This window comes from Aquila chrysaetos, chromosome 5 (genome assembly GCF_900496995.4).
Source record: "Aquila chrysaetos chrysaetos chromosome 5, bAquChr1.4, whole genome shotgun sequence".
NCBI lineage: Eukaryota > Metazoa > Chordata > Aves > Accipitriformes > Accipitridae > Aquila > Aquila chrysaetos.
This window is the reverse complement of record NC_044008.1, coordinates 14,970,513-14,985,432: the sequence shown is the minus strand read 5'-3', so window position 1 is coordinate 14,985,432 and position 14,920 is coordinate 14,970,513. Positions and strand designations below refer to the sequence as shown.

Here is a 14,920-nt window from a genome sequence, read left to right as displayed (position 1 = left end):
CACTGCTGAGGTGTAAGTTATGGAGTAACTCTGCCCCTGGCAAGTGCAACACAGCACTGTTACAGCTGCTGCTGTTCAGCAGCAGGAATAAACGACCTCCTTTAAAAAAAAAGAAGCTACACAATTGGTAATGTTCCATACCCTGTTGTAGCACCACTCACTTGGGTCACCTCTGACGAACAGGAAGTGCTGCAGGGCAGGGTCGGCAGTGATGAGAAAGGCTGCATTAGAAGTAGTTTAGCTTATTTTCAAGCGTGACAAGGCTTTGGTCCCCAGGCCCTGCAGATCTGCTAGAGGGGGAAAAGGGGAATTTGCTACAGTGTGCAGGTGGGTAGGTGGTCTGTAACCAAGGTCAGAATAATGGGTCTGGTAACAGCTTTGGCACACAGCGTTGCTGGTATGCTAGTACTGCGTAATGCATCACTACCCCCTTAACCTATCCGTAAACTGACGCCAGATCCTGCTGTGCTTGGAGCGAGCTTTCCTCACCTCTAGACCCAGCAGGGGAAACACCCCCCCTCCTACAGCCAGTTCCACTTCTCTGTGCTACAGCAGTGGACCCGCAGCTGGAACCTGCGGGGATGTGAACAGCCTCACGCTGACGGGGGCAGGGTGTTCGGTGTACATGCTTGAGGCCATTTCCCTGATGACATACCACCGTTTCAGGACAAGTAGTTAAAACTGACATAATTGTGATTTATTAACATGAATTAAAATGCCCAACCAGTGCTGCAATGTGACAGTATATTAAAAAAAAAAAATTAAAGATCATATACTGTACTACTTTCACAAAGATCACACTTTTTTTTTTTGCAAAAGAGACTTATTATATACAATACTATATCAAATGAAAGAAGCTTTAAGCAATTTTACAAGCAAAAGAAATACAGTATTTACAGCACTTGTCAGAGACATTAGAAACAGTCTATACATTAAATTACAATTTCTGCAAATAACTGATGAAACAAAATGCCATGTCCACACCAAAACTATAAAAATTTGTATTGCATTGTTTTCTATCTCTATGCACACAAAGAACTGTTGACAGAAGAAAATGAAAAAAAAAAATTGTTAGTGCCATCACTTAGCCTGTGTACTTACTTAATTACATATGTATAAAAGTAATATAGAAAACATTCACTAAATGAATTTAACTGCAACAATAAAATTTTAAAGATTATGCAGCATCAAACCTACTGCCAGAAAAAACAGTTGGAATGTTCACTTACAAATAAAAAGAAATACCTAATACTGGCTTAACAGCACATTTTCAGGAATTTTAAAAAGCAAAAAAATGGAAAGAATACAATGAAAGAGCACTGGTGTTCGCTTTTATACAAAGTATCATGTACAAGCTTTAAAAAGTACCTTGAACAGGTACATATGAAATATACACAGTTTATATTACAGAACATTTTAAAAATGTTTAGAATTAAAGGGATCCATTTTAATGCCACCCTGAACCATGGTAATTGTTCTGAAAAGTGGGTGGCACCTGTGCTCTGTGAATGGGGATCTGTCCAGGCACCGGTGACGCCTGCTGCGGCCCTTGCACTCCGTGGGGAAGGGTGACAGAGCCAGGGTGAGGGCAGAACCCTGACGCGGTGGGTGTTGCGATACTGTTTGGTCCTTGAGGTTGGATGTGAGGACCCTGACCAGGGAGTGGGCAATGAGGTCCTGTTCCAGCAGGCTGATGTTGAGGTCCAGGTCCTAGCGTCGTGTGATGCGGGGCTTGCGGGGAATAGGAGGACACGCTCGTGTGAGCGTTCGAAGGAAAATGGGGAGGTCCTTGATGAGAGGGGTGGTGTAACCCTTGTGCTGATGCTGGGTGATGGCCCGAGCCGATAACATTGGCGGGTGGGGGTGGAGGCGGGGGAGGTGCCGAGTTTACAACGTGCTGGTGTTGTGCTTGCAAACCTTGGTGTCCGGTTGAAGGATGGGGAGGTTGGTGGTGCGGTAGAGGACCCGGTGGCGGAGGCGGCGGTGGCAAATGGTGACCAGCAGCTTGAGAATGAATGTGCGATCCAGGAGCTACCGCCACGGCGTGAACCGGACCGACGACGTGTGCTACAGAGTGCTGCTGATGAGTACTTTGCTGCTGTACAAGGTGAGGTCCCGGAGCAGGTGGTGGGGGAGGAGGAGGTGGAGCAGCAGACGCCGACGCCTGGTGATGAATACTGGGGTTCTGAGACGGCAAAAAATGCCCTGCAGTTACGTGGTGTCCCGGCACCGTTGGCTGACCCGCGGTGCCAGGAAGTGCTTGGTTTGGTCCAGATGAAAACACAGTCTGTTGGGGTATGCTGCCCTTCAGCTGACTGTAACTCTGAAAGTTTCCAGAGGGCTGCTGGCTTTGATAGTAAGTAGAAGAAGGGGGTGGGGGGGGGGGGCGGGGGAGGTGGTGCATTGCTGTTCAAATTTTGTTGGTTAAACTGGCTGTAAGAAGCTGAAGATTGTCCTGAAGTTGTCTGAGTGAACAGGGGTCCGCTGGCCTGCTGCTGATTACCAGGCTGAAGGGTCGGTGCTGCCGGATAGAAGTTTCGGTGCGTTTCCCTCTGGGGCGTTCCAACTTGAGGTGACTGTGGATGATGAGGTCTGTATGGAGATCCCAGCTGCTGCGAGTGAGGCTTTGGTGAAAGGTAACCGTGCTGCACAGGCGCGTGAGGCGTGGAGGACTTGGGAGGATTTTCTACGTGAGGCGAAGGGGGGCAATGCAGCTTCAAAGGTGCGGAAGGCAACTTCTGTGAAAGTTGCTCAGCAGAACTGCGCAGATGTGATTGAGATGGATGATTTTTTGAAAGTGCTTGGATGTTGTTTGTCAGCTGTTTTTGTTGCAGCTCAGATTTTGGATGATTCGTGCATTCGGCCTCAGGTGCACTAGCTGCAGTTTCCCAGTGCGAATCTGGTTTTGTGGGTGTTTTCCCAAGCAACTGCGTTGAAGCTACAGGACTCGGTGAAGAGGGCTAGAATGAAAAGGTAGTCAGTCAGTGCAAAACTTTCGAAATACTCGACTACGCGTGCATTAGAATGAAAAGAACTCCTCAGAATATTGTTCTCTCCCCCGACGGTGAAAAAAAGTGTTGAGTCACAGGATATATATTTGGTATAAGAAAAACAGCGACAACAGAAAGCTTAAACTTAGGAAGACACTATTTTTAGCAAGTATTTATCACTCACTCTTCAAAGTCAAAGATGAGCAAGTGTATTTTAAAGTAGTAACAGAAATATGATCCATCAGGTTGGTCAGAATCTGTTATTCGTTGAAGTTTTAGATTTCTGAGTCTGAAAGAAATAATTTCAGACAAGACCATTTACAAAAACAAAGCAGTTTTCAGAGTGATTTAACGTTTTAAAACTGGCATAGTGCCAGCAGACTGAACATTACACCCTAAATTACTTCATTTAATACTGTACAGGCAGCTGTTCAACGTCCTTCTCCCTATCAGTGCCTCTACTGACAAACAGTGCCAAACCCTGGCATGCCAGTTCTTCAGCATTCACCCTGCAGAACTGCGGTGATACTGAATCCACTGATACAATCTCTTCTGTGTCTAGAGAATGTGAGATAATATATAAATAGGTACAGCTACTGAGAGAACAGAACATAAACCAACTTTTTAGTCTGTATGGACTACCACAAATATTCTTACAAATGTTTACCTATGTTGAATTATTACACAGATAGATGAACATGTATGTATGTAACCTAAGTAGTAAATCATGAGATTAACATTTTTTTAAGATGAATCAGAGATATATGTACATGTTCATATGCATATTATACAACACACACGCGTGCAAACATATGCACCTGCATACACTGTGCATTACCTTGCTTGCTTTTGACGGACTCTTGCAAGTCTTTTGTGAAGGATCTGGGGACGGACATTCAGAAGTAGGCTCTGGATTTTCAGGATCAGGTTCTACAAACATAAAGCAGAAACAAATATAAAAGTGGGAAAATCAAGTCTTTTGCAAAGATTGCTAAGCACTTTATATTTGACTTTAAAAGAGCTATTAAAGTTGTTGTAAGAGACTACGTCAAGTGTCATACAAGGTCATCTGCTTACTGACCTTCCATAAATTCAGTGAAAGGGACCTTAAGCTGCAACTGGGAAATGAGATTTGAATGAGATGAAGGTGGAGACTGAACATGAGACGGTGAGCATGGGCTACAAGGTGATTCTCCCCCTACAGATGAAGCAGACCCAAACATAATATTAGAATAATTACGGACTACCATGGGGGAACTGGTTAGATTTATCTACCTTCAACACGATAGATCAACTCACCACTGTCCTTGTCTTTCCTATGATCACTGAGAAGTAAAGCTCTCTGATAACTTCGTTCTCTCACTTGTTCCACAGAAGTTGATGCAGTCCTGCATGAGAGAAGCACAATTTAAATTTAAGAGGATGTACTCCCCCAAATTTAGGACAATGTATATGCAAATACTGGGTCACAGAACTTTTACCGTGTTGACTGCGTGCAAGAGCCAAATAACTGGTTGCACATAAAGAATGGGACTTGTTAAGTATTTTGTATCTATTTTCTCTCACTTTAAATATACCAATTTCCTGCAACCTTGTTATATTACAAGAACTAACAATTCCTCTTAATGTGGAAACATCTGTAGTTCTGTGGGGTTTTTTTTCTTTTTCTAAACAGTTGAAAAGTCAAAAACTACACTTCAAAAAATAAAGGTTGCAGGTGCTGCTTCATATTCTCCATCTGTAGAAAACTGTTTTCTTCCAAAGCTGGAAATAGCCTTTTTTTTTTTTAAAGAATTTGCTCTTTCATAGTGGATCCATAGTTTTAAGTACTGCACAACTACAACTCTATCTCTGTTTAAGCTTCTACATTTAACTTGCCAGATAGTGGGTATGAAGCCACAGTCATATCTTCTCTCTTATAATCAATTACATCTGATAATCACAACCTGATCAAGAACAACGTAAATGACAGCACTGTACAAAACTCAATTTTTCATTCAGGCAAGAATATACAGTATTATTCTACAGTACCGTTGTATTAAAAGAAATTTTGGTACTGTCTCCAGGATTACTGCAAAAACCAACTAATAAATTCTTCCCTGTTTAGCCTGTTTCCACATTCTTGGCTTACAATACAATAACTGGTTTCTGTATAGTGAACTTACAGCCCCTTTTCAGTGAAACTCTGAAGACTGCACTTACATTCTCCCTTCAATTGGCTCTACAAAATCCTACTATTCTGGAACAGCTGGGGCATCTGAGCAGAAGGATGTTCAACTCCTCAGCCCATGTTCATCCCCAACACTGTTAGGCCTTCACTACAGCATAAAACACAGCTGCCGGGTTTATTTTGTGCTAGTAATGTTTTGGAGACAGCGTCACCACAGTTGACCATCTACCCGAAGGCTACCAAAACTGCAGTGGAAAATGTTGTGCAACATTTATATAGACTGAAGTCATTCTATCTCATCCACCCCCAGGATTTTTGGTTGTTGGGATTATCTGGCATGGCATCTAACAGAGCATATGGTCTGCACACAGGGGAACCATTTAATGATCATAAACAACGATGTGAGTATCACCACATGCTCTCTACCTGAGCAGAAGGAACTGTTAAGGGAGACTGCATGCAGCCCTGCAAACTGCACTTAAGCAACAGCAAACACCACACATTGCAGCCAGATCACTGAAAAACAGACTTTCCTAAAGCCTTCTAGAAGCTTCTGTTGATCAATACAGATTATTCTGTTCCACACTTCTTCCCTACGGTACTTTTGAAAAGGTTTTGAGATTTAAGATGGAAAATACTCTCTTGCACCCACAGATGAAGCAGTGGGCTGCTACAAGGACATGAGTGCAGAGTCAAGGCCATGCTGAGAATCAGACTCAAATCTCTCACAGCCATTACAGCATCCTCTCCCTTGTACTGCTGCTCTCTCCTCCACACACCTTGGCAAACACACACAGCCCAACCTGTGCAATGGTGGAGGGAGCAAATGCCATTTTCTACAGACTTACAACTGTGCTTTAGCTACACACTTTTATAATCTACAGAACTAGGCAACTTGTTCTGCTCAAACCAATACCTGGTTTGCTCTTAGAAAATAACAAAGCAAAGCAGAATGAAAATAAATTAACCAGTATCTTACAGATAAATATTCTAATCTTTATGAGGTATCTGCTATATTTCTGAGGAAAGTGGTAAAACAGCTCTTCACTATTGTGAAAGAATGGCTTCCAATCAGTAATCTGCAACTGCACCCTTATCAATGAAAACTAGATTTCAAATAGAAAAGACTTAGAATTAAGTAAATAATTCTTCAGCACTTTAGTCCTCTAGTTTTGTGGCTTACCACTGAACTTCAGGTTCATTCTTCTCACTGGAAGAAGATTCCTTAATTGCACAGTTGTTGCCAACGTCTTCTGGAGCTGCATTATAAACAGTAGTTGGCAGTGGTAAAGGCAGGCTTGCAGCGTTATCAGTTTGCTCCCCATTTTCACCACTGTTGTTATACCCATCATTAGCACCATTGTTACTACTTGTATTTCCTCCACCAGCAGCGTGAGGAGATACAGTAACCAGGGGGAAGTTTTCTGTCTTTGAGCCACTTTTTCTAGCTTCTCGTTGTCTCTTACGGTATTCTAGTAAGGATACCTATGGAACAAAAAAAGAAACAAAAAACCCACACAAAACATTAGAAGGGAAGTTTACTTGTTTCCTTTCTCACAGTTTCAATTAAAAGTATTCTTTCAGTACAACATACCATTTACTTGGTTCTAAAAGAAAATTGGGGTAGATTAATTGAAGATGTTTCACCATATCTGCAGTGAATTTAGAGAGTACTGAGCTACTAATGACTGTGAGGATGATTATGTTAAAAAAAAAAAAAGCTTCTGCCAAGAGAAGGAAGTATGCTTTCTTCCTCAGGGAAGAAGCAGAATATGATGCAGGTCAGCAAAAGGTTCGCTGCTCAAGTCATACTGTTGGTTGAAGCTGCAAGGGACTTCACAGTTTCTCCTGGAACTGCAGCATTAGTAAGACTATACTGATACAGTAAAGCTAATTTTAAGAGTTGTCACATCCTGCTCTCAGACTCACATGAAAAACCCACCATGCTTCTGCTTCAACTCTACTGCATATATCGAAGGATTCTCTAAGCTCTTCATACATTTTTCTTAACATACAGAATTTCCAACTTCAACTTTCATTCTTTTCCCAGTTTATTTTGAATTTTTGTCTTTACTGCACTCTGACTGATTAAGAACATATTTTAAAGCTAAATTTCAAGTAAAGTTTATCACCAAAACCAATTACACATGAAGGGAAACGTGGTTTGCTACTTTATATATATATACTCAATATAATCACTACACAGAAGCTTCCATAGAATAGAAAACAGTTTAAATGTTTAGTAAGTTACCATCAGTGAGGAAAAATAAATTTTCACATGTTCTACTATGTATCTTCAGGATTTGGAGCAGAAAGCTGAAGTATTGATCTTCAGACCTACTTTATTCAGTAATGACAATAGTTTGGTGGAAATAACATTTAATATCTTTAAATCTTTTTTATTCTAGTTATCAACAACCTACTCTGAACCATACAGTATCCAAAATAAGAAACTAAAGTGCAATAGTGAAAAAAAATTCACATTTAACTGGCTTAGTCCTCAATAAAAGCAGACATCCATTTCTACACAGAGTGAAAAACCAAGGCAGCTTGCTTTGTTTGCAGTCCTGGGGTTGGGGTTTTTTTTGTTTGCTTTCGAACAGATCTATCCATTAAAGACTCATCTGTGTGTCAGGGTAAGAACAATTAAAAATATTTTTCATAAAAGAAAGTTTAGGTTAAGAACTTGCCTTCAAAAGAATTTGTATTATTTCCACATCACATGACTGGGATCCCTTCAAGAATATTGCTTTAAAGAAATCTTAAATGTTAAGAATGGATGAAATCTATGCAGTGTGGCCACTATGTACAGGACTGTATTGAAATGGGATGAACTTGTACAATGGTGACAAAAAGTAGAGGAGCAAATGCCTACAGAAATGTGGAAATATGGAAAAACCTCCTTAACAACTGCATAAGGACATCCATGTCTTATGTGATCCTAGGGAAAGGCTTCTATTATTCTCCTACAAAGTTCCTGAATTCTCACGTTCTCCTTAGGTGAGATTTCCCTGCCCCCCTCCCCTTTTTACACTGTAAAAAGTTGCATTTAGAAAGCCTAAACCCCATTCTTGCAGGGGTACAGATACAATTTTCTTTGGCTGTTTCTTCAAACTGAGACTTTTAGACAGGAATCCTGGGCAGGAGGTCAGGAGGAAGCCACACCTTTTTTCATTTGGGGATTAATGAGGCATAAGCCCTCAGCAGTAACAACCTTGAAGAATCCTTGTCAACAACAGAAAGGGGGAGGGTTACTGAAGCACTAAGTGTTGCTGGGATTTGAAAAGAAATTAATTTAACCTTCAAAGAATGTGAAGCTACAGAAATTTTGGCTTCTTTTACGTTTTTTTGGCTTTGCCAAAACAGCAGGGCTACAGCAACACACATGGGATCCACAAAATTTTCAGGGTCAGGACCAGATAAGAACAGAGATCCTACCAACTTGCTTCAGTTATGCCTCTGTTTGAAGCAAAGTAAACAAAAATCCAGTTCTGATGGAGAACTTCTGAAGGAAAAATCATGAGTGCTCCCTAGCAGCATGCCCCAAGAACACAGGGGAGGAGGCACATACAGGGGGGTGTAATGGGACCAAAAAACCAAAACCCCATTGTGCATGCATGTACATACACAGAATATCCCCCCCCCCCCCCCGATCGTTACTTCCATAAAGAAAATAAATCACATCTTTCAAACAAGAAAGATTACTAGTCTGTTATGAGACAGAACTGACAAGCTGTTGCATTGGAGACTACTGCCTTCCATGTTTGTCAGCCTTTCTGCAAGGAGCAAATGGAGTCTAACCTGACAGTAAAGTGCAAAGATAGTTATGCAGAAGAACTTCCAATTCTGGTTCAAGTTGCCCATGACCACACAACTTACCTACAAGAACTGTTTCATGAGAGTAGCAAATTTAGATTGTGCTTGTTTTTCAAACACAGTGTTTTATAAAGAAAGAAATTAAGCCAAGAAAAAGATTTCTTGGAACTAAGGATTTCTGTGTAGTTCTAACAGTGAAACCAAGATACCTTAAGTATATAAAAATCTGAATTTTAAAGTCTCAGTATCATAAATCTGTAAGTGCAACTTCTTACAGTAATTCATAACAAATGTTCACAGTATATTATCTCTATGCTAGTAATGTAACAGAATATTGTAATAATTGGTGGCATAAGCAACCATTTTCAAACCTGAAAAACAATTATTTATAGAGCAATTAATTTAAGACTCATATGAAATACAAGTGAATTTGTATCTATTACTTCGAAAAAAATAAATTCACTAATGGGTGTATGCAGCTTTACTCTTTGGTCTTCATTATTTCCCCTGAATAATCTCTACTACATTGTAGTATCTGAAGATGAGCCATCAGTTGTTTTTTATTATATTATGGTTCTTTCTGTTATAGAAATATCATTAGCAGACTATGTAAGACAGACCAAATGATTCTTAAAATTATAACCTTTTTCTTTTGTGGAGGATTCTGGGGTGTGCAATTTCCATCCATCAAGTTGTCGTTATTGACAGTCCTTCCAAAGCCAGATGCAATTCCATCTTCTGAAGTACAAAAAACAGATGCTTCCATGAACATGCCTCTAGCATCGTCTTGAATCAGGCACTTTGACTCGCTTATTCTGAATCCACCTCCTACCTCCAACTGATGTGAAGGGGTCAAGTCCCTCAAATTAGAATTCATTGAGAAATTTACACCTGTCCTGTCGGGACTTTTTACCCAGGAAGAATAAATTGTGCCCCGTCCACAATGAGCAGTTTCTAATTGGCTGTTTGAATCAGTCCTATCATGTGTGGGGGCTTCCAGGTTTTTATGCAGTGCACTTTGCTCAATTACTTCGAGTCCCAGCTGGAGGTCTGACACAGATTCCATTTCTCCAGTGCACTGCCGTGTGACATCAGTCCTATTCCTTGGACTGGAATATCCAATAGTCTTTATTTCTTGCAGGCCCATTTCTGTCAGGTTGGAATTTCTGAAAGAATTCAGTGCTAGAATCGATGCTCTGTCATATCCCTGCATGAAGAAAAAGCATGTCAACTCTTTTTCCACACTCCAACAAAACTGCAGCTGTTCTGACATTCAGTTGTGCCTTTAAGTGGCATTAAAGGCCTTCCACTATGATGAATTTATCTATTTTTAAGAACCAGTTCTACAGCCAGACACTGATTTCTACTATTGCTATGTGTTAGGTAAAAGCATTTTAATAAAATGCACATTAACGAAAGTAAAAATAAACTTTAAATACCCATTTTTATTTATGACTGGCAGAGGAAGGGGAGGAGCTTCAATGAGAGCAAGTCCCTGCCCAGGAAGTTACAAAGCACTTGCTTCAATTCAACATAAAAGGGATCCTCAGTGTCAAAATATTTATTTCAAGGAGGCGGGGGGTGGGGGGGGGGGAGAAGCTTTTCTGAGACACTTTCGAATTTTGAAACAGTATTAAAACCAGTATTCTGTAGAGGGGGGAAAAAAAATTCGTAAGTTATATAAACTTCTTTTGTATGTCTTAAAACCGTATTAACCATGAAAAACCTAGCATGTATACATGGCTGGAAGTAGCTTTTCTAAACCAATGTGTTTTAACGTTTTCATGAATCCTTTTAAAAATTATTTGTATTAAAAAGCTAAAGTTCCCAAGTAAACCCCTCTTTTCGAGTCAGGTAAACATTAAATTATTAAATTACAATAGTTTAGAAGTAACTGTTAAATTCAGTTCACAGCTATGATTGTATGAAAAATTTTGTGTGTTTCAACATTTGTTAAGATGTTGACCTGAAAACATACACATGTATGTGTTCAACTCCCAGGGGAGAGTATTTGGATCATTCATTTGCATGACTCGCCAGAAGTGAAAGTCTCCATTAGTAAGTACAACCCGGTAAGTCTTTTTATTGTTACTTATTTCTACTGATCCTTTTAGGTGCCAGTAAGTCTACAGTTCAACACCTTCGCACAAACCTTGTAGTTACCAGTGGAATTCGAGCCCCGCCTCACTGTGGAACATTTCCTCACTGCCCAGTGCAGGGCAGAGGGTCCCTGCGGAAGTTCTCGCGTTTCAGAGCCGGGCTGCCCGCCAGCAGCCCAACTGCTGCCTCAGCCCCGCAGCCGGACACTTCATCCCCCCGGCAGGGAGCAGCCGGCATGATCCAATGGCACCTGCTGCTCCCAACCTAATCCACCCAAACCCATTTATTGCCCTTCTGCTCTGCTCTCTCACTCTGAGCATAATTAGGCTCAACAAGAACAATTAAGAGATGCTAGTAACAAGGAGAAATGTTAATTTAAATCTAACTACAGCCTGAAAAGCACAAGCGTTGTTTTTCTGTTCTTATCTATAAATTGCAGTAGTTACTCCTTTCCATGACAGCCATCAGGAAGGATTTTTAAGTGATACAGAAAAAGAAGAGAAAGAAACCAGTTTAAAGTGGAAAAGGAAATAGGTAAAGTAGAAATATACAGTAATAAGCAAATAAAACCTGTAGGGAAGTTACCCTTTACATTCCAGGAAACTTGCAATGGCAGGTGAAAAGCCTTTACTAAGAACCATGCAGCCATACAGGTGAAATCAAGATACCATTTACAGTTTTTGGCAAATATCCTTACCTCTTGACTGTAAGCTCGCCTTTTGACTTCTGGGGAACTGTCAGGTGAGGAAATATTCTAAATAAAGAAGAAGAAATTGCAAGTCAATTTCTTTTTTAGCCTGGAGAAATATAAAACACCCCCTTGTAGCAGGAGTACAAATACCGATTTACACCAGAATGTCTAAACACATTCTCTGAACACACTGAAATTCACTGTAAATCTCACCTCAAAGTGCATGGTACTTCCATGTATACATGGAGTTACAGGAGTAACTGGCGAATATATGGGTTTGTAACCATTTCTACAAGCTTCATCTTCTGTTTTTACCCTAGGAGGAGTAGCAAACAATGATGGCTCGGAGGCAGTGATGTCAGCATGAGTTGGTGTGGCATATGGAGAAGGAGTAGGTGTAGAGGTTTCTGAGAATGCAGACTCCAACAGCTGATACAGTCTTCGTTTTTTTAGTGGTGTGGTTAGATCTATGTGTTAAAATTAGAAAAAAGCTATAAGAGATCTAGATATAGTAATCACTTACAGTTGTTTAAGTACTTGATGTATTGAAATTATGAACTCCACATTAAAAAAAATCAGTAAGATTACAAAAATCTCTTAAGGCCAGGCTTTCCGAAAAATGAACTCTTAACAGCCTACAGATGCATCAGTAACTGAAATTTGTGTGCTCCCATGATGGGAAGAACTGTCTGTGTTTCCAGAAAAGGGAAAGTCAACTTCTATGCATTTTTAAAACTGTTCAGCTAAAGTGGAAATTCCAAGTTCAGGACTGTACACACGAATCATCTGATACGCAACATATCCTTACGGAAGTGTGTTTAGTTTTTAGCATGTTCCCATTCTGTATTATGCCTACAAGATTACAGAGCTTTTCCCCTGTGTGCAACAGAGGCCCACTGAATTTAAAAGGAGTTCTGAATATATAGAATAGCATAGAAAATGAATTTATAATCTAACCTCTTAATACTAATAGTCAAAAACATTAGTCCTTTGTTGACTGTTAAACTCTATGAGATATAGTGGTTACTTATCTAGTATCAATTATACATTAAAGGGGGAAAAAAATCCCAACCACTATGCAACTAAGCATTTCTTTCGAAGAAAGTACCAGGAAACAGTGGAAATACCCCTGGAATTTTCATTAACTGATCACTTCAAAAAACACGGTCCTCCACATTTAAACTACTTTGACATAGCTCTTCTGTACTGTTATTAGTAAAAGCTTCACCTGTTAAGGAACAGCTGTCATTCAGTAATAAAGGACTTTTATTTTCACCATTGATGGCTGGACTTCTAGATCTTTCTTGCGATGGTGAATTAAATCTATCAATCATTGTTGAATTTTCTTCTTCCAAAGCCTGCTTCAGCCATCGCTGTAATAAACCAAGTTCAAATCAGTGACTTCACAGTTTAATGATAAACATTTCAAAACATGTTACACATGACAGAACTAGTTTGCCAACCAGCTTTTTTCTGCCTGAATTCGTGCTAGCAAATAAAGACTTATTTTTAATTAATACAGGATGGGGAACCATAATGAAGGGAAGCATTACCTTCTTACAAGAGCCAGTAATGTTTTCCACAGGTTCTTTTTTCCTCCTCTTTTCTGAAAGGAATGGTGAAGTAAAACGAATATAGTGCTTTGGAGTTGAATATACATGTGGACTGTAAGTGAGACCTGGTAAAGAATTCAGTTGAGTAGCCAGAACTTCAGGGTCGGTAGTTATGCGTAGAGGCCTTTCTGACAGACTGTCTGTAGGCTTCCCTGTTTTATCACTCTTTTCACTTAACCATTCACTGACCAAGTGCTAAACAGAGAGAGAGAAAAAAATTAGTGTTTTATGAGTGTTTTTATCAGTGGCTTTTAGAATTTTTTTAGTCTAATTATCCACCTAGTCAACTGTTACACAAACCAGAAAACAGCTAGTTTCCAGGCTGCAAGTTTAAGAATACACAGGGCAAGAATGAGGACAGTTTTAGTGAAATAATGGGGACAGCAGAATCAATCAGTATAGATTTGCTCTATATATAAGAAAGTTTTGGGGGTTTTGCTTTTTGGGGTTGGGTTTTCTTTTGTAACTAACATTTAGTTCTTTTTTATTTAATTCTCACTGAACATGCTATAAAAGTGCCCAGATAACCTGTACTTATTATGTGAATTTACAAACAGAATTTCAAGACAAATTTTAAACTTGTGCCTGAGCGCCTAAACTGAGGGGAAACAGTATAACATTAATAGAACAAAATTAAGTAAATTCCTCATCAGATTTCCATACTGTCAGGACTGCACTTCTGTCAATGTGTCAGGCAGACGTCTTGAAAATTCTTCACTATTGTAGTTTATTAAATTACAACACCTTTACTGAGGCACACTTGTCAAAAAAGGGTATTCTTTCCGAGCTAGTTCAGTGTTTTTGAAAAACGTGCCAGGAGATTTTAGTTTCTATTAACAAATAAACTAACCTCCTAAATTTTACAATGGTTCAACAAAGTTAAGGACATCCAAATTAACACATTAAATATTATTAATATGATATTAAGGCTTTAACATAGATTATAATAACAGATTTACTTTTAAACTGCTTGTTTTTTTACAAACCTATTTATATTTATCAATTCATTTTTAAAGCAGGACCTTCTCCTCATGTAGGGTACACTGGGTACAACACAGTGAGACATTTCACAGATATTTATCCTTAAGACTATGAAACAGCAAAAAAGTGCAGTAAAATTCAGACTTCTCAGACATCTTCCTTCTTTTTGCTATACAACATGCAAAAAAGGAAGACAGATTCTAGTCTACCCTCTGATAAGAATTTAATAATGATGCAATAAGCAGTTTTTCAGGATGACTCGGGTGCCTTTTGGGGGAAAAAAAAGTTAAGTATGTTTGGGGGTGTCCTTGTTTTGGCTGGGATAGAGTTAATTTTCTTTCTAGTACTGCCCTGGTTTCAGCTGGATAGAGTTAATTGTATTCCTAATAGCTGGTACAGTGCTATGTCTTTGAGTTTGATATGACAAGAGTGTTGATAATACACTGATGTTTTCAGTTGTTGCTAAGTAATGTTTAGTCTAAAGTCAAGGATTTTTTCAGCTTCTCATGCCCAGCCACCAAGAAAGCTGGAGGGGCACAAGCAGTTGGGAGGAGACACA

General features: G+C 39.6%; 1 protein-coding gene across 1 annotated transcript in view; it reads right to left on the bottom strand.

The window, feature by feature from the left end:
• Positions 1 to 675: 675 nt before the first annotated feature.
• KMT2E (lysine methyltransferase 2E (inactive)) overlaps positions 676 to 14,920 on the bottom strand; it is a 66,741-nt gene continuing 52,496 nt past the window's right edge. Inside the window, 11 exon segments of the mRNA XM_030013303.2 lie at positions 676 to 2,389; positions 2,391 to 2,960; positions 3,829 to 3,920; positions 4,072 to 4,188; positions 4,290 to 4,378; positions 6,344 to 6,645; positions 9,620 to 10,183; positions 11,774 to 11,830; positions 11,981 to 12,234; positions 12,996 to 13,140; positions 13,321 to 13,575. Coding sequence (XP_029869163.1) covers positions 1,448 to 2,389; positions 2,391 to 2,960; positions 3,829 to 3,920; positions 4,072 to 4,188; positions 4,290 to 4,378; positions 6,344 to 6,645; positions 9,620 to 10,183; positions 11,774 to 11,830; positions 11,981 to 12,234; positions 12,996 to 13,140; positions 13,321 to 13,575 — 3,387 coding nt within the window. The 3' untranslated portion in view covers positions 676 to 1,447.